Here is a 20730-nt window from a genome sequence, read left to right as displayed (position 1 = left end):
AGTGTCGAAACGCGTGATTTTTTGCACAAAAAAATTGAATTGGTTTACACAGAAAGTAAGGACTGACACCTACGGTAATTTGTTGCCAGCCGGTAAGTAATGTGGCAAACACATGCACCACAGATGCCAGAATGATCAGCAGGGCAGTCAGGCTACTGGTATTGTTTAAAATGAAATAATTATGGCAGCCTCCATATTCTCCTCACTTCAGTTATGCTTTAATGAGAACCCGAGGTGGGTTTGACAAATCATATTAGGACACAGAGGCAAGATGTGTATACAATGACCAGCCTCTGTGTCCTTTCATTGCTCCTCCAGCCCCCCCCCCCCCCCCCTCCGGGGTTGTGCTGTCCCCCAATAACAAAAGTGCCAGGCTGGCGACAAGCAGATTGTTGGTAGCCTGCTATTTACCTCATGCTGCCACTCACCACTGCTCCCCCGCCTCCTGTATAGAGCTGCTCCCCGCCTGTGTCCCGTCCCTCAGTGCCTCCTTAAGCCGATTGGAGGAAGACCCTTTTTCATGATATTGGCCAATGCAGCTTTAAGGCCAAGCTGCAGGGCCGTACAACTCAGCACACGAGCGTCTGCTCGGAGACTGAAGGCGGAGCTCCGCCTTCCAAGCAGGAGATATGCGCGCGATCTCCTGCTAGCCCCATAAACGGCCGTTCACTCCAATTGACGTGGAGTGGTCCTGGGGCTGCCGCACTGCTCACACTAATTTACGTGGAGCAGTCTGCAAGTAGTTAAACTGCTGTTCAGGAAATGCTGATGAAAACAAAGAAAACCCTGAGAATACCCCATGAGGAGATGGACTGGCCCAAAACATGTTGGTTTTGTCAGATTTTAACTGACTGTGTCACAGCATGCCACAGACTGAGAGGTTCACTTTAAAGGTGTCCCTGGTTGCAGTATGTTTGGGGCAGTGCAGCAGTGAGTCATTCCTGCTGCTAAGGGTTGTAGGGCACCCCTTCCTGGTACCTCCCCACTCCCTTCACCATAGAATGGAATGGGCATTTGGCAGAGAGATGAGCAGCACTTATATCAACCACTTAATGACCGCCTAACGCCGATAGGCTTCGGCGGGTCGTTAGTGGTATAGCATGGAAACTGCCTTTCCATGCCAGTTCAGGGAGACTGCCTCCGTGAACAGTGTGCGAGCCGCCGATCGCGGCTTGTACGCATAATGTGAACATGCGGGGAAGGAATCCCCGCTGTTTACATCACACGGCGCTGCTGCGCAGCAGCGCCGTGACGTAGATCGGCGATCCCCGGCCTCTGATTGGCCGGGGATCGCCAGCATCTGATAGGCAGAAGCCTATCCTTTGAGGCGCAGGACGGATATCCGTCCTGCGCCGCACAGAGGAGAAGGGAGAGGGAGGGAAAGCAGGGGAGCCCGGAAAACGCTGCGGAGGGGGGCTTTGAGGAGCCCCCACAAATCAATAGTAGCCGGCGGCGATCAGACCCCCCCTGCAGGACATCCCCCTAGTGGGGAAAAAAGGGGGGGAAGTCTGATCGCCCTGCCACATTCCTGATCGGTGCTGTGAGCTGTAGAGCCCACGCAGCACCGATCATTGCAAAATCCCCTGGTCCTTAAGTGGTTAAGTAATCGGGGAAATTTCACCCAAAGTCATCAGAAATGATAGTTGCAACTGACCTTTATGCCATCTGTATGCAGCTTAGCTCAGAGCAAACCTACAAATAGGCATGAAACCCCCCCCCCCTAAGCACATAAGCATGAGACGCGTGTCCCTAGAGAGAAGCTAGTCACAGGCCTGGTTCAGCTGTCCTAGTAGTGGGGCCACCACTGGCGAATAGCCGCACTTTATTACTGTGACATATGTTGGTCTTGCTGCGTGTAGTTTAGACACAATGGCCTAATGTTTTTTACTCTTTCATAGTTTATTTTTATGCATTTGAGTAGTGCTTACATTCCAACACTTGTACACATGGTAGACAGCTCTCACCCGAGTCTCTGCATAGAATGTAGTATGTGCCTAGCGGTTCCCGATAGCTTCCTCTGCATTCATCACCAAGAGATCTAGATTGGTGGACTAACTCAGTTGAACGCTGACTGATCTTATTGTTCCATCGTCCCACCTTTTCATAGCAACAGAACTTGTCACCAGACAGTAGTCTAATGATGTCCCTGTACAGATCTCTGCCCTAAACTGTCTCCCGAGGGATGACCGTAATTGTGCATATGTACACACCTTGGTGTCCCTACCACATTCAAAGGTCAGTTTATGTGGGAGAAAGGGGAGACATGAGTAACTCATTATTAGGTTGATTTATTAAACAGCACTAAACCGACCACGCACAATCAGCGGGGGACAAAATTCTGGTCACACTACAGCACTATATCGCGGCATTTAGAAGGATCGCCGTAACTGAGGAGCACACACTACGCTGACAGGACTACGCATATCATGCGCGTGCTAATTTTATCCCGCGCTGCTTGTGCGTGCTGTAGTTTTAGTGCTGTTTAGAGAACAGCTGTCAGCCATACTGTCTCAGAAAAAAACACATATACGGTATAAGTAGATAAATACTTGCTCTACTTGCATAACAAATGTATTGCACTGTCCACATTTTGATTTTAGTCATTTTTCTACAGTTAAAAAAGAGAAAACCCTTCTTAGCATGTCCAATTTTAAGTGTGGCTATTTTGAAGCCAATCTTGATGTCATTTCCTGCCCTACTCTTGTCTGCCTGATTTGCCTGCCCTTCACTATAGAAAGTGCATTGTCTCAGCATGAGAAATATTGGCCAATCAGAGAGAAACGGGTGTGGGAGGGGAAAACAGGAGGGAAAGAGGCTTCAGCCAATCAGGCTGTGCTGGGTAAAGTCTGAGAGGAAATGGAGAAGCAAAAAAGGACAACCCAGCATGCCGTGCAACTTCCTTATTGTGTACCAAATAAGAGTCAGGTAAACTGGGGAATGATCATCTATCAACAGGAAAAGTAACAGTGATTTTAACTTTTGGATTACCTGGTAAGCATTCTTATTACTTGTTTACCAGATAAAAATAAAGAATTGTTTTTTGATTTTATGCCCAACAGTTACACTTTAATGAATCAACATGTATAGTGTGCAGGATTGCAGATGTAACCAGAGGATACTCAGGAAAATGTGTAAAAAATACTGTACAGATCCTGTAAATATGGCAATTGTCACTCAAGTCTTGTTAAATAACAGGAAAGTGGCGTTCACACTGGAATGGGGCAATCTTTTCATCTGGTTGCCTCTTTTATAAATGGAGCGATTAAAAACATAGGGCTTTATTCACAAAACTTCTCATACATGACTTATCACCTAATTATTAAAAATAACCTTTCGGCACATTTACAAGCAAAATAATCACTCAAAGTAAGTTGTAAGTTGTTGTATTATATTTTTGCTCTTTGGAAGCTTAAAAATGTAACATAGATGAGGTGAAAACAGATGAAAACAGCAGGGCTGTGGAGTCGGGGCAATTTTGGGTGCCTGGAGTCGTAGTCGGGAAAAAATGCTCAGACTCCTAATGAATTTGTAACTGTAATTAAAATACAAAATATGATAAAATGTTCTATTTCTCAGATAATAGTCATTAAAAATAATGTGTGTGTGTTACTTGTGCTGCTTCAGTAAAGCAGTCCCCGTATTTTTAAGGTCAGATATACACATCTGATTGTGACTGTATATATGATGTGTACACCGGAATCTCTTATATATACTAAAAAACATCTATGCTGTAAGAATAAAGCCTGATGTGTAGCCGTGTCACTAATAGAGATGGTCAATGAGATGGAAATAATTCTGCATCGATGCTGATTTATGCAAATGTATGCACTCCCTTTGCTCATGAAATCAAATAATTTGATATGTTGTTAAAATTTGGTTTGGTGACTACAAATTAAAGGATACCTGAGATGGATGAAAAGTAAAGTTTTATACATACCTGGGGCTTCCTCCAGCCCCCTTCAGGCCAATCAGTCCCTCGCTGTCCACCTCCACCACCTGGATCTTCTGCTATGAGTCCTGGTAATTCAGCCAGTCAGCGCAGTCCAGCCACGTGCCACTCCCACAGCCAGGAACATTCTGCACCTGCGCAATAGTGCTGCACAGGTGTATTATGCTCCTGGCGGCGGAGTGTGTGCATGCGCACTACGCCCGACTTCCTCAAGTACCTGGACTCATAGCAGAAGATCCAGGTGGTGGAGGAGGACAATGAGGGACTGATTATCCTGAAGGCAGCTGGAGGAAGCCCCAGGTATGTAGAAAACTTTAATTTAATCTGTCAGGTTTACTTTGTTACACAGTAGTACTATACTCTACATATACACTCCCCACAGAGCTGCAGGGAATCAACTGAGAATGTTGTGCACATTGAACACAGAGGTGTTGTCTGTCACCCATAAACCTTGTTCAGATTGTGCATGAAGAATGTGTAATAGAGGAAGAATCTCCTTATTCCCCTGCAGAGTACCTGCACATCATTCTTACATGTACCCACACTTACATTGCCTAGGGCCTGATAGATGTTCTTTGTTCCGGTTTGTACCTTTTACAAGTACTCTTACCAAGGACTCGTTTTAGTCTAAAGGGAATAAATATAGTAGTCTACATATCCTTCTCACTTCAGTTGTCTTGTAAAATTCCTAATTGGCAGTTAGAGACGAATTTCACGTTACATACTTTTAATCAACAAAATTGTAATATGCAAATTAGAGAAGTCGGAGTCGGTGGAAACCTAAACTGAGTCAGAGCCGGTGGATTTTTGGACCGACTCCACAGCCCTGGAAAATAGGCGAGAAAGTTTTGTGAATCATGCCAATTGTGTTATTTCAAAGAAATAATGACACTTCTAGCGTGCTTCTTCACCCTTCTATAAATAGGCCTCTGAGTGTCTGAAGTTCTAAGTACCGTAATCATTTTATTAAAGGTCTCCACAATAACTTAACTGTTACCTGTTGGAAACTTTCAGACTCCTGACACCAGTAATTATTGGCTGCTGAATTTACAAAAGCAGAGTCAGAATTTAAAGGATACCTGACCCAAGCAAAGCTACCTAAGATAAGCACAGAGGTATGTTCATGCTGGAGCCACTTACCTCTGTTCATTGTCTGTCCTTCTCCTCGCTCCCCCGGTCCCTGTGATCTCTCTTTAAAACGTTTGACTTTTGCCTAAAGTCAGATTTACAAACAGGAAAAGGCAGGCTTGCGGCAGTGTTCGTTCCTATCACCCTTTTATTCCTACATCTTAAAGGGAACCAAGCACTACTTTTTTGCCTGGTTTCTAATAGCTATAGGAGCTGCCATGTTCCCCCTCCCCTTCTGGCTGCCAATAATTTATCCACAGAGAAGGTGTGAAGTTAGCATCTGTGGCCTCTCTCTAAAGCCTTTGAAGCACTTTGTGCAATCTACACGCACTCCCTGCTGATCGAAAGCATTTTGTTTTCTCTCTGCTAATGTGTGCAATTAAAGAATTAGTAGTCCTTATCTACCTTAAACCTCTACTGTATGGCCAGGCCATGGGAGTAGAAGGAAATCAGGTAATAAAGGCCTGTGCTAAAGCCTTAAATGTAAAATTAAAGGTTTTTTTTTTTTTTTTTTTTTTTTTTTTGTTTTTTGAGTCACATTGTTGGCATGCATTTTTAAAGTGCTGTAGAGATGCCCTGGGTGCTAAAAATGGTGCTTGGTTGACTTTAAAATGGATATCCAGCCTAAAATGTAAATTGCAGGGTTCCTCCTGTAGGGAAAATTATAATTACCTACTGTGATCTGTCCCCCAAAGTCATACCCAAAGCCCTTGCACCAGACGTCTTCTGACGCATGGCCCGCCCACCTGAACAAAAAGGTGGTTTTTTTTCAAGGGGGCAGGGCCACATGCCAGAAGCCGACTGTTGCAAGGGCTTCAGGAACAACTTCGGGAGACAAAACACTGCAGATAGTTATTACTTTCCCTTACAGGAGGGACCCTGCAATTTACATTTTAGGCTGGATATCTGCTTTAAGGGGAGTGAATGACAAGGGGAAGAGAAGGGCATGTGAGGGTGATAAGATGGAAGCATTGCAGCAAGCCTGCCTCTTCTTGTCAGAAAATGTGACTTCAGTCAAAAGTCAAACTTATCAAGGAGTGATCCTGAGAATCTGAGGGAACAAGGAGAGAAACGGACAATGCACAGAGATATGTGGATCCAGCATGTACGTATCCCTGTGCTTACCTTGGGTAGCTTCATCTTAGGTCAGGTGTTCTGTAAGGCAGGGCTGCCCGATAGGTCGATTGCGATCTGCCAGTAGATAGTGGCCGCTTTCCTGTCAAATTAAGTTGCCGCGCATCCGCGACTGTCAAAATATGCTACCTGTGTAGCCGCGGCTGTCAAAAAATGCTATGCGCAGCCGCGGCTGTTAGAATTTGATGCCTAGCTGCATCAGTAAGGGGGAGGGGAGAACCGTGGCTGAAGGGGAGAGGGATAAATGGTGAGATAGCGTCTCCTCCCCTTCAGGCTGCGAAACGTGCAGAGTGTCTCCTCCCTTCCAGGCTGCGAAACGTGCAGAGTGTCTCCTCCCCTTCAGGCGGAACATAGGAAGCAATGTGGCTTTGTTTTTCCCCGTTAGCAGGACATGAAAGCTGAGGAGCTCCTAATGGGGCCTGCTTAATTTGGGGACACCTCTGCCTATTATTGGGGAGGGGGCTGCCAATACGGGGGCACAATCTGTGCTGGGGGTGGGGGGCTGCCTAATGCAGGGGACAAATCTGTCTATTGGGGAGCGGGGGCACAAGTTTTCTGTCTGTGCTGGGGAGGGGGGCTGCCTAATACTTGGGGCACTGCGATCTGTCTGTGCTGGGGAGGGGGCTACCAATACTGGGAGCATGATTACACTGTCCATGCTGGGGGCGGAGGACTTCCTCGACCTCTGTGGTAGATTTTTTTTTTGGGGGGGGGGGGGGGGGGGGGACTGGTGGTAGATCACCCCTGCTCGGTAATTTTTGAAGTAGCTCGCGAGCCGAAAAAGTGTGGGCACCCCTGCTGTAAGGATTCGCTGTTCTAGTATGATGGAAGCTGAGTATCTGGAGAATGGTGGGTGGTTCCTGACAGCATGCAACAGCCCATCAAGACCCAGCCCCAATCCCGGAATGAAGCAGATACAAAGCTGTCTGTGGGCTGCACACACAGGCCCTGCCTTACAGCAAGCATCATTTCATTTAATAACAAAACTGCAAGGAATCATGAATGATTATTACAGGCGTGTGGCTTTTTATTACAGCTGAAAACTATTGCAATAGGCTACAGACCCATCAAAATGTTTGGCTTACCTGAACTTTGAACCTTTCATTAATTGTGTTTGTATTATTTAATTAGAACAATGTAGGCTCTGTTTTATGATAGGTCCCGAGTGTTTGGAGGTTTCTCATCTTCCTCTTCTGGTTGTGCCGTTTACCTACACTGTTTTTCTTTATCACCTTTGCAAGTGCAGTGTGTTTGTAGTTAGTTAAGTTCATACGTTAGATTGTTGTCTCCCGCACTGACTGTTCAGAATCCTAGGTTACAGATGATAATAATCTCCATATGGCCTGTTCTTTCCTATGGAGATGGGATAGGAATATGAGTAGAGCAGGGGGAGGATGAGTGGGAAGTGGTGCCCAGTATTATTGCACTCTGCAGCGCACTGAGGAGAGGTGACAGAGATCCAGGGAGCCCCTCACTAACACTAGAGTGTCACTAGAGGTGAATGGGCGATCCTCTCTGGCATTGAAAATCTTTTGTGTGCATCGCTTGAAGCCTTCTACACATGTGGGACAAAGCGATATAGGCCAATCGGCCAAGAGACAGATCTCTCTCGGGGAGAGATCTGTTGGCTGCCATAAACCACAGGCTGATTCCTGATCGATTTCAGCATGAAATCTTTCAGGAATTGGCCTTGTGATGTACCCTCGTCACTGTCCCCCTAATGTGATATGTCCGCCAAACCCCCCCCCCCCCCCCCTCCTCCAGTGCCTGTGCAGTTACACTTTACCTGTCATGCCGTCCATCTGTGTCCTCGTACTCCAGTATTTGTGTCTCCGTGTGGTTATAGCACGGGCTATATGCCGGGAGTTGCTTGGGGCCCAAAGGCTGAAATCACTCAGGGTGGATGGCGTACAGGTAAAGTATAACTGAACGGGCTTCGATGGGACAATACCCGGCATTAAGTTGCTTTCATCACTCATCCCAATATTATTATTATTTAGTATTTATACAGCGCCGACATCTTCCGCAGCTCTGTAGAGTGTATATATAGTCTTGTCACGAACTGTCCCTCGGAGAAGCTCACAATCTAATCCCTACCAGAGTCCTATGTCTATATATGTGTTGGGTTGTGTATGTATTGTAGTCTAGGGACAATTTTAGGGGGAAGCCTATTAACTTATCTGTATGTTACCGATGCGCACCCAATTGAGCATGTTGGTCCAAATTTTTAAGGCACGTTTGATATGTGTGACCAGTTTTGGCCCAAAATAGGTTGCATTGTCGATCGGGCATACTATTCACGACACCGATTATCATTCAATTACAATTATCAAACTGCATGGTTGATCGCCCGCCAATATTGGTGATATGTATGGGCACCTTGCGAGGAAGCTGAAATGTGTAAAAATGCCCATAGGATATGTTTTTGTTACCTTAGTCAATAAATGGGGAATCTCAGGAAAATCTTTTACAAATTATTCACTCGCCATCACTGTTTGATCATTTTAATTGAAGGTTCCTCATTATCACCCCGAGCAGCTGGTGGAGCACAAGGGGGTAGTCGACAGGTACAACTGATGGCTACATAAGCTGTGTATGCACCGCCAAGTACAAAACTAGCAACATCATGCTGGGAACACACAACTTCTGGTCCAATCGTCGGGAATCTGGCGACTATTTTTGACTTTTCTGATCGTTAAAGGGATCGATTTTGCGAAGTAATCATCAGAAAATCGATCCCTTTATCCATCAGCAGTTTTAACACGTACACACGATACAACTTCCTGTCCGATTACTCACCCATCGGACAGGAAACTGCATTGTAACAGTTCCTGGAAGGATCGGCACCACACGATTGGTTGTATTTATAAGCTCTTTTGAATCTTTATTGCATTAAAAATGACAAGGCAGCGACAGCCCGCTGTTTCGGCCTGGTGTGGCCTTTCTCAAGATGCCAATATAGTCAAATGCATCAAATACACATCATCACAATACTTATATAGCCCTATCCACGCCCCTTGGGGCAGTGACCATCTAGACATGCAGGTGTGCGGAAACCTAACGGACCTGATGGGAGACTAGGATAAACAGCAAAAATGCCAATTGAATAAGATGTTAGAACTCACCAATCAGGAGGGCTCTCTCATATAATCACCACCAGTATGCTAGCCCATCTCGCATGGGGATGCGCATCACGCTCCCATCCCCGCTGTATGTACAGAGGCAGGATGCGGAAGCCCGTCACGTGACACGGAATCCGGTCAGGTGACTCTCCAGGAGCCAATCATCTGCGCCCCCCTGCGCTCCAATGACAAGCCACTGGTCTCGGAGTGGAGGGGCAGGAGGCGTGTCACAAGTAACGAGGAGCAGCGTCACGTACACCAGACGCGCTCCCATGGCACAGCAAATAAATAAACACACGCCATACTCACATGCCCCCTCCGAGTTATAGATGAATTAAATGTAAGAGAGTCCATATTTAATAGGTCCGCACACACCGCATCTAGAGTAAAGATATAAAAACGTGTCAACAAAGTTAGAGATTATTTACAATACCATACTCATATTATACAATACAAAAGGAGCTACATCAATGCTCATCCATAATAACTATTATATACAAAAGCTCAAGTCGCACTCTCGATTTAGGCCTGCTGGACCCATAGCATTCAAGCGTTTGATCCATCCTGCCTCCCTACGCAACAGTTCTCTCTGTCGATCCCCACCCCTCCAACCTGGGGGAACCCCATCTATAGCCATCACTCTTAATTGAGACACCCCATGATTACATCTAGTGAAGTGTTCTGCCACAGACTGATCAATCAATTTGCCTCTGATAGCTGATTTGTGCGATGATACGCGATCCTTCACTCGCTGTGTTGTCATCCCCACGTAAATATAACCACAAGGACATCTAAGAAGGTATACCACATACCTAGAGTCGCAAGTATATCGACTCCGGATTTCAAACACTTTACCCGTGGTGGGATGACAAAACTGCTGACCTCGGATCACACTATTGCACATGTGACATGAAACACAAGGATACATTCCTCTATTATTGTGAAGTGACGCTGACATACCCCTCTTTTTAATACGTAATTTATCACGCAATGTAGGAGCCCGACGGAAGGACATAAGGGGGGGATATCTAAATTCTGGTACCCTCGGGAAACCATCCCGCAGGATATGCCAGTGCCGACGTACACTACGACCCACAATCTCACTACAGACACTGTAGGTCGATACGAACGGAATTCGCGGTACCTCGTTACGCCTTCGTTTACGTCGGACTCTTTGTTCTGAATCATAAATAGGATAACCCCGAGCACGGAATTTACTCTCTAATTCCTTTTTCCGTTGGGTCAGTGTGTCAGGGTCACTTACTATTTTCTCAACTCTCATCTCCTGGCTTTTTGGAATACTCAATTTAGTGTTAGAGGGGTGGAAACTCTGAAAGTGTAGGACCGAGTTACGGTCCGTAGGTTTGGTATATAAGTCCGTAACAATACCCTCCCCCTCCCTCTTTACTAGCACAACCAAGAAGGGGACACAATGAGTATCTATATGTGCCGTAAGGCGGATATGGGGACACTGTTGATGTACTGCATCAATGAATTCATGCAGGCTCTCCCGCGGCCCCCTCCATACGCAAAAGATATCATCTATAAATCTCCACCAGCATATAGAATGCCGGCGGAACATGGGATTCAGATATATAAACGTTTCCTCAAACAGACCCATGAATAAATTAGCGTAGGAGGGGGCCACGTTCGAGCCCATAGCTGTCCCCCGTTGCTGTCCATAGAAGCGACCATCGACCTCGAAGTAATTAAATTTCAAAACAATTTCTAATAGTTGGACCAGAAATTTTCTTTGGGCAAATGAACAATCAGTCTGAACCATAAGAAACCAATCCACAGCCTCTACACCTCCATCATGTGTAATGGAGGTGTAGAGGCTTTCCACATCAAGTGTCACCAGAAGATCATCCTCACCTAGAACTGGCAAGTCTCTCAACTTAGCGAGAAACATGTCCGTGTCCCTCAAATAGGAGTCTAGTGACACCACAATTGGTTGTAAGATTTTATCTAAAAAGCATGCAAGAGGAACAAAGACAGATCCCACTCCTGCCACAATGGGCCGCCCAGGGGGGCAATTCAATGTCTTATGAATTTTTGGCAAAATGTATAGATGCGGAGTAGTGGGATTGTCCTGTTGTAAGAACCTGAATAGGTCATCATCAATAATCTCCTTCAGTAAAGCATTGCGTATCACTTTCAAGATAACCCTCTGAATATCACCCAATGGATCTCGTTCCAGAGGCACATACACATTGTGGTCAGCTAACTGTCGAGCAATCTCTTGCTCATAGTCACATTTATTCAGCACAACTACCGCTCCTCCCTTATCCGCAGGGCAAACCACTATGTTAGTATTATTCTGTAATGCCCGCAAGGCTTCACTCTCTTCTTTAGTGAGATTATGTGCTACCCTAAAATGACCCTTTCTGTAGTCCTGCTCAATTTTCTTAATGTCCTCTGTGACTTTAGCCATATATGTATCAATAAGTGCATGACTAGAGGGTAAGAATCGACTCTTGTTGCGTAAGCCAGAGTCCCTATTAGGAAACTGCATTGTGTGTTCCCAGCATCAGTGTTCAGTAGATACTTGATCGGATTTTTGCTAAAATGTGATTAGTGATTCAAAGGAGTTTATACTACTGATATTTTTTTGATGAGTTTTCAATCAGGGAAATGCTGATTGTTGATTTAGTCGGATAGACATGGAATTAGCACCCGCAGTGTTTTCAGTTTGTGTTGACCCTGAAATTGCATGTCAGTCAAATTCTCTGATCGTGTTTGTTGATAGCCGCCAGCAGATCCTGTATGTCCTGTCACTGCTGATGAGTGATATGCCTGACAGTAGTAGCTGCTGGTATCTGATTTCTCCAGCACAGGTATATGATTAGAGAAGAGATAGTGCTGGACAGTTTATGTGGGTAGAGGTTAGGGTTTTTTTTTTTTCCTTTGAAGCCTCACTACCTTTCTGTCTTTTTCCTGCAGGTGACAGTTTTGCAGTAAATGCCTGCTTGGCACGGAAAGGCATAGAGGACTGGATTGCCAAGCAGAAGTCCTCAGCTGCTTCCAATCACAAGGCTGGGTGCAAGAGGGTAAGTTAACGCTCACATTTTGATCTATGTGGACAAATTGAAGCAGCCGGTAGCTGTGATTCATGAGTAATTAATTGATTACAGTATGTATAAACGAATTATAAATTTCACAATTTTTTTTTTGATGGTGGTATTTTAAAATGACACCATAGTGAATCCACCATTATATCTTTAACCACCCTGGCGTTCAATTTAATATTTTGGCGTTCGATTTAATAATTTTCAACCATTTTTTTTTTTTTTTTTGCAATCAGTTTTTTTTTTTTTATATTGAATTCAATACAGGTTATTGTATTGAATTCAATTAAAGAAAAAGTGTTTGCTGCGAGATGTTAATGACGCTGTGTGACCCTGCTGTCACCAACGCCGATCGTCGGGGGACAGGTGATCGCCGAGGGAGAAGCAAAATCTGCCAAGGGACATAGAAGAAGGCACTGGGGAAGCTATCAGAGGTACGCGACAAGGGATCAGCACGCCAATGGTGAGTATAAGACCCAGATGTATAGCCAGATGTATAGGTAGCCAGATGTATAGTTAGCCAGATGTGCAGCCAGGTATAGTGAGCCAGGTGTTTAGCCAGGTATATAGTGAGCCAGATGTTTAGCCAGTTATATAGCGAGCCAGATGTTTAGCCAGGTATATAGTGAGCCAGATGTTTAGCCAGTTATATAGTGAGCCAGGCGTTTAGCCAGGTATATAGTGAGCCAGGTGTTTAGCCAGATACATAGTGAGCCAGGTGTTTAGCCAGGTATATAGTGAGCCAGATGTTTAGCCAGTTATATAGTGAGCCAGGCGTTTAGCCAGGTATATAGTGAGCCAGGTGTTTAGCCAGATACATAGTGAGCCAGGTGTTTAGCCAGGTATATAGTGAGCCAGATGTTTAGCCAGTTATATAGTGAGCCAGGCGTTTAGCCAGGTATATAGTGAGCCAGGTGTTTAGCCAGATACATAGTGAGCCAGGTGTTTAGCCAGATTTATAGGTAGCCAGATGTCCCCCCTCTCCCGATCCTCTAACCCCCCCTCCCCTCCCCAGCCCGTTGAGTAAATGGATCTACTCACCCGAGGGCCACAGCGTGCAGACAGGCATCCAGCCATCCTGGGGAATCCCTCTGATGAGAAAAAAATGCAGCCGTCTGGTCAGAGAAACAGGAAAATCTCCCTGTCGGCATGGACGAGCTCAGCTCATCATTAACGTTTTTGCAAGTTTTTGCTGGACGAGCTCAGCTCGTCCATACCGCCATGGTGGTTATGCTTGAGTGTTCAATAAAAACACAGAACTAAACAAGGCAAAGTAGTAATGTGGATGATAAGCGAGTATAAACATAGTGTATAGAAGCACAAAAATGGGCATTATTCCTGATGGTCAGGTAAACTTGCCAGTGCATTGCGGCATGCTCCCTCTCTTCTCTGCTTTTAGCTGGTGGGCAGGTCAATCAGGTGTGGCCATGTGACACTCAAACTAGGAGGAACAATAAATGCAAGACATCATTCCCTGGCACCCTACCATAGACTCCAAGGGCTATATGCAATTTACTTTTTCTCCTGAGTTTTCTCGCAGGTGATATTTTCACACCTTGTCAATAAAATGCCCTTTACAGAGGAGCTGTCAGCCATACTATCTCATAAAAAAACACATATATAAGTATCGTAGGTAAATACTTGCTCTACTTACTTAACATATGCATTGCACTGTCCACATTTTGATTTTAGTGATTTTTCTATAGTAAAAAAAGAGAAAATGCTTTTTAGGATTTTCCATTTTGACTGTTTATGTTGAAGCCAATCCTGACACTATTTCCTCCCTTACTCTGTCAGTGTATCATGGCCCGCCCTCCTCCCAGTCTTCAGACACTCCCACCCAGCTCTGCAGTAGAAAGGTACTGAGGTGTGGGAGGGGAAAACGGGAGGGAAAGAGGCTTCAGCCAATCAGGCTGCATTAGTTAAGTCTGAGGGGAAAATAAAGAGGGAAAAAAAGAAAACCCAGCATGCCCTGCAACTTGTTTTGTGTGGCAGATGTACCAAATAAGAGCCAGGGAAACTGGGGAATGATGTTTCATGGAGAAGAAAAGTAAGAGTGATTTTTTTTTTTTTTTTTTTTTTTTTTGCCTGGTTAGCATCCTTATTACTTGTTTCCCAGATAAGAATAAAGAATTGATTTCATGCCTGACAGCTACTCTTTAAAACACCAGCAAGCATGAAAATACTCAAAATAATTTTGATAGCACTTTTTTTTCAACTACTTGGTGGTGTTTTTTCAATTGCTAAGTGATGAAAAGTAATTTTATGCAGAAGATTAAAAATGATCTCCTAGGAGAAAACCCAGGAGAAAAAAATTAGTATAAGGGCCCAGGGGCCTTATTCAATTCACTTTTTCTCCTAAGTTTTCTCGTAGGAGATAACTTTTCATCTTCTGTTTAAAGTAACTTTTCAGAACTTTGCAATTGAAAAGATATTGTCTAAATTATTTTGAATATTTTCTTGCTTGTTGGTGGCTTAAATTGCATTTTATAAATAAACTGTGAAAATTTCACATAACAACAAAAATTTTGGGAAAAACTAAATTGAATTAGGGCCCAGGTGTCTTTAAGAGGTGGCAGGATTTGTAGATGAGAAATAGTAGGTGGTGAGCCAGTTGTAAGACCCCTGTGCTAAGAGGAGTCTTGGAAGCAGTTGAGGTCTTAAAGGAAATCTGAGGTGAGAGGGATATGGCAGCTGCCATATTAATTGCCTTTTAAGCAATACCAGTTGACTGGCAGTCCTCCTGACCCCATGTCTATAATATGTTTCGTCATAGACTCTCTGAACAAGCATGCAACAGATCAGGTACTCTGACCAGGTTTTACTGGATTAGCCATATGCTTGTTCCAGGGTTTTGACTCTTATGCCAGAAAACCAACAGGGCTTCCAGGCAACTGGCATTGTTTACAAGGAAATAAATATGGCAGCCCCCATATCCCTCTTACCTCGGGTTCGCCTGTATGGATAGGTGCACAAATGCAGACAAGCAAGGTTTTTTTCTCTATTAGAAGTTCAAAGGTAACACTTAAAATTTACATTCCTCATCATGAAAATTCGCCTTGTTCAATTCTGGGCTTAGTTCAACTTTAATTTTTTTTTTCCCCTTTTATGATCATCACGTTACTTTAAGTATTACTATTCTTAAATGTGCCTTTTACAGTGTTATTTTTAATGGAAGAAGAATGCGGCCCTGAACAGTTGCTGTATGCTGTCTTTCGTGCAGGGCTTATTATTGTTATTTAATAAAAGCCTGCGGATTTATTCATTTGGCAGCTCTTGCCAGTGATGCCCCTATGCTTTGGAAGTGATAATTTTTCTTGTGTGCATTAGTAATGTTTGGAGACTAGCGGCCTCACAAGATGTGAGTTTTGGCATCATTTTCACCCTTCAGGCCCGCCTCTGATATTTTTTTTTTGGTGTGTGTGTTAACCTATCGGTTGCCAGGCATGCAATGTAACCATTTCTTCTGCAAAGAAAGCAGATTTAACAGATGTTTATCTCAGAAAACCTTTCACAAAGAGAGCTTGGCATGGCTTTTGTTGTTTGGAAAGATGGAATCCAGTTTTACTGCTTTGTACCTGTTTTGAATGCGGAGGTGTCAGTCTTGTGTGGAAACAATCACTTTAGTGCATAAAGTTTCTTCCATCTACCTGATTGATGACTGGTTTCGAAGTGTTGTCATAGGCTGGACAAGGCAAATAGTGGCAAGACACGCTTTCAGATTGTGATCTTTCAGAATTTACAAACCATACAACACCTGGATTAAAAGTGACCTATAACTTTAAAGAGGAACTATAGCTAAGCATTGAACTTCATCCCAATCAGTAGCCAATAGCCCCTTTCCCACAAGAAATGTTTACCGTTTCTCGATTAGATCATCAGGGGTGTCTGTCTGGCTGATTTTGTGGTGAAACCCCTCCCACAGTGTGATGTCATGACTAAGGTCCTGACAGGTTGCTTGATTCTATGTTCTTACCCACATAGAGCGAAGCCTCTGGATGGTCCAGAGGCTTCCTGATCCATCTTGGGCCCCACTGCTGCTGTGCATAATCCCTCTGAATATATCCGCCAAAGCTTGTCGGGTATGTTCCCACGGACATGCTTTCCTCCGTGTTCAAGCTCAGTCATACTGTGCATGCGCAAGTATGGCAATGTCTGCACAGTAAACCAAAGCTGTTTATACATGGAAGAGAGCACAACCATGAACTAGAAGAGGGTCCTGGCCAGCAGTGGTGGGTCGTGGAGGACATGGGATTCTTTGTCTGTAAGTACTGTATTCAACTTTTTTGTTTTTAAAGTTTGATTCGCTTTAAACTATAAAGAAGTAACTTGTCTATATATCTTATCCAAAGTTTAGATAGTATACACAGCAAATCTAGCTGCAAACAGCTTTAATAGAATATGATTTTCTTCCTGTGGTACAATGACAGCAGCCATGTTATTTGTAAACATTACACAGAGGCAGGCTTATCTGCATCTTGAGCAAAAAACCTAATCCCCCCCCCTCCTCCTCCTCCTCCTCCTCCCTCCTCCCCTCTGCCTCTGAAATCTCTGGCTAGTTATACCTCCCCCTCCTCCTGCCCAGACTGAGCTCCCATGAGCCCTTGCTACTGTCTGAAAGTGCCTTGGCTCTCTGAAAACCTGTGGGCGTGGCGTGTTTAGTTTACAGGGAATTAGAGTATTAAAACAAAAAAGTATTTGGCTTGAGGAATGCCCTATAAACAATAGGAAAGGAACACAATTATGCAATGAGTAAAAGTTCATCTCAGATCCACTTTAAGCAGTCTCTGCTAATGAAACCCAGTCATAAGTATTAAAGCAACCAAATCACTATTGTCTGCAACAGGATCTTCGGCTATTGCTGTCATTGGCATGTTTGTGGCCTGAACTTGCCTCAGGAACACCAATGTCTTTTTGGAAGGATAGGTGGGGCTGAACTGCCACCCCACCCAATCAGAATGGTGGAGGGGAGGGTGGTCTAGCTGCAGCTCACCTCTCCTCCTGTTGCAGACATTGGATAGGGTATTGCAGAGAGAAGGGGGCAGAGTTTGGATGGCTAGCTCTCCATATTCTGCCATGGATAGTCTTGTCTGTCATTGGTCAACTACAGTCACGTGACTATCAATGCTTTCCTGTATATAAAGGCATTTTCATACACTTCCATCTTTAAACAGGCAATAGTTGCCTGGAAAGGGGCTTTGTTATTGATATTGGAATATTACATGACCTAGCATTGGTTACACCAAGGAGTTTTTTCACAAAGACTGGTGGATTTTTTTCAGTGGCTTTGACTGGTATTTATTGAACGATCCTGCAAATGTTGAGCCAATCCGATGTCGGTGTTGTGACTGAAATGAATAAGTAGAATGCACAGTGAAGCAAGCCTTGGAAAGAATTCTTAAATTTGTCCTGAAATTGGTATTCCTGTAAACCTGATATTTTTCCTGCATTGAGTTCCTGTCTGTATTGAGTTTAGTATAAATATCTCCTGGAATGAAATTTAGCTTAAAAAGTTTCCAGTGAGGTAAATGGTAGCGTCGGATGGTTCCGAAAAGGAGGAGGAATGTGGGCAAGAGCATTAAGGAATTTTCACTGCTTTTGCTGACTGGGTCCTATCGTACAGCAGTGGCAGAAAGATAGAGAATGTAAACCTGTTAGTTCTAATCAGTGTACCTGCCATGCTGTGTAAAAAGCAGGAAGGCCTCTTTCAGATGGGCAGCTTACTGGTGGTGAATTCACAGCCTCTCAGCTGCTCTCCCGCAGCGGCTGGATGCTTGTTAGAGCTCAGTAATCAGCCTCAGGTGTAAGGGTAGCCAACAGATCTCTTTACGATTAGATTTGATCAGAGGGAGATCTGTTTTAAGGCGCCCATTAACCAGGGCTGTGGAGTCAGTACAAAAATCTTCCAACTCCGACTCCTCAGTTTATGAAACCACGACTCCAACTCCGACTCCGGGTACCCAAAATGGCTCCGACTCAGACTCCCTAGTCTAATACTTAACAGAGCTGTGAATTTTGTAAAAAATTATCCGACTCCCGACTCCGACTCCTCAGTTTATGAAATCAACGACTCCAACTCCGACTCCGGTTGCCCAAAATTGCCACGACTCTGACTTCTTGACTCCGACTCCAACTTCGACTCTACAGCCCTGCCATTAACGATACAATTTTTTCATCAGATGCGATCTTTCATCGCAATTTCAATAATTGTAACTAATCAGAAGACAATTATCGATTGTTCCCATTAACAGAACGATTTAAGGTTTTACATTCCGATTCGATCATACAATCCAACTTTTGGATCAATCATTTTTCCTTTTCCGATTGACCAAAGAATCGTGTCACATCGATTTGTGTCACAAATGGCACCGTTTTCTATAATAGTCAATCATAAAAAGTGCGTCAAAAGATCGAATCTGAAGGAAAAATTGTACTGTTGGGAAGCCATATGGTGGAGGTAAAAGGGAAGCCCTAGACACCAGGGAACTCTATAGGGGAGGAAGGTGGCCAGTAGACATTGAGGATGGCCTGCGACTAGGTCCCAGTGTACAATTTCGGCCCACTTTGTATTTGTTTGACACCCCGGATCTAGATGTTTGGGCACCTTTTGGATAAAACAGATTACACCAACAAATCACTGTGTATTCCCTTTTTTATTTGTGACATACCCTTTCTCATTGGATCCTACATACAGTATCTGGAACACACAATACAGTATCTGTGGCTCAGTTAAATAGAATTTCTTTTCATACTGGTCAGTGCTAAATAATGGATTCCTGGCAATTATCTCATTACCACCTACTAGTATATCTTTTTTTTTTTTATATATAGAAGTCCTTTGTTCTTTTAATGCTTTTGTCTCTGAAAACACAGAGCACTTAGTGTTTGGAAATTCTGGCTGCAGAAGGATTATAATGCTTACATTATATTTGCTTCAAGTTCTTTTTTTCCTGTCTGGAAGCAGCGTGTGGACAAGTTTTGCAGCAATTCCTCAGTCTTTGAAGTCCTGGCTCTAAGCATGTTTATAGTTTCTAATAAAGGGACTTCTTTCTCTTCTTCATTTAGGGAGGAAAGTGATTAATGCTGAAATTGTTCTCTTGTATACTTTAATCAGTGCAGAGAAAAAAAGGAAAAAAAAAAACATTCTATCAAGCAGCAAAGCGCTCTATGCCAGCGTAGTTATCTGCATAGAGAAGATGGTTTTGATCATGCAGTAGTTATAGGATACACAGCTTGAGAATATGGAGTTCTCGGAATACAAATGCCTACACTATGCTGACTGACACTGTGGATTATCTGTAATGTGTTGGTCACAAAGGATGCTGGGAAATAATGCTTGTTCAAGTTTGATCTGTGTTTAAAGAAAAAGATTACATTTGTTTAGCATTAAACTTGTGTAATTACCTGAAGGTGTCTTTTTATATTTACTTTTTGTGATAATGTGCATTAAAGAGGAACTGTAGTCTAAATAACTAACAAAATACTAAATACTAAAAAAAGTCACTGTGTCTTATAGCTGGGAGTTCCTGACTTGTGAACGCCTGCCAATACGAACCCCCAACCTGCCACAATGTTGGGGCTCCCTGTACTGTGCCCATGCAGAAGAGGACACAGGGAGACACAAAGGGGCATCGAGGAGGACATAAGGGGGGCATAGAGGGGGACACCATTTTTTTTTTCTGCGATGAGCGGTCTTTTCTACAATCTTACGACATGGGTACGTGCGCATGATTAACCACTTACTTGAACACTGAGGACTAGAGCAATTTTCACCTGTCAGCGCTCCTCCCATTCTTACGCCAATAAGTTGGCGTAATAATAATAATAATAATAATAAATAGTAATCACTACTAATCACGACGAAAAGATCTATATCTTGTTTTTTTCACCACCAATTAGGCTTTCTTTGGGAGGTATATTATGTTAAGAATTAGTTTATTCTAAATACATTTTAATTGGAATAATAATAAGAAAAAACATGGAAAAATTATTTATTTCAGGCCATTTATTTCAGGCCATTATAGTTTTAAAATAAAATGTTCTACTGTGGATGAAACCCACAAATGTTATTAGCCCATTTGTCACGGTTATTGCAACGTTTAAAATATTTCCCTAGTAAAGTGTATGGCGCCAATATTTTATTTGGAAATAAAGGTGCATTTTTTCAGTTTTGAATCACTATTTACGAGCCCATACATTAAAAACTAACAGTAATATATCCTCTTGACATGCATTTTAAAGTTCAGTCCCTAAGGTAACTATTTATGTATTTGTTTTTATGTAATTTTTTTTTCTATACAAAAAAATAGTTTGGGTACTATGGGGGAGT

General features: G+C 43.5%; 1 protein-coding gene across 1 annotated transcript in view; it reads left to right on the top strand.

Moving 5' to 3' along the window:
* Nucleotides 1–20730, top strand: part of NKD1 (NKD inhibitor of WNT signaling pathway 1) — a 139543-nt gene that overhangs the window by 13675 nt on the left and 105138 nt on the right. Inside the window, exon 3 of the mRNA XM_068261212.1 lies at nt 12277–12383. Coding sequence (XP_068117313.1) covers nt 12277–12383 — 107 coding nt within the window. The remainder of the gene's footprint in view (nt 1–12276; nt 12384–20730) is intronic.

Source organism: Hyperolius riggenbachi, chromosome 11, assembly GCF_040937935.1.
Source record: "Hyperolius riggenbachi isolate aHypRig1 chromosome 11, aHypRig1.pri, whole genome shotgun sequence".
Classification (NCBI taxonomy): Eukaryota; Metazoa; Chordata; class Amphibia; order Anura; family Hyperoliidae; genus Hyperolius; species Hyperolius riggenbachi.
The sequence above is the reverse complement of the archived record's forward strand: the minus strand, read 5'-3'. Positions and strand labels throughout refer to the sequence as shown.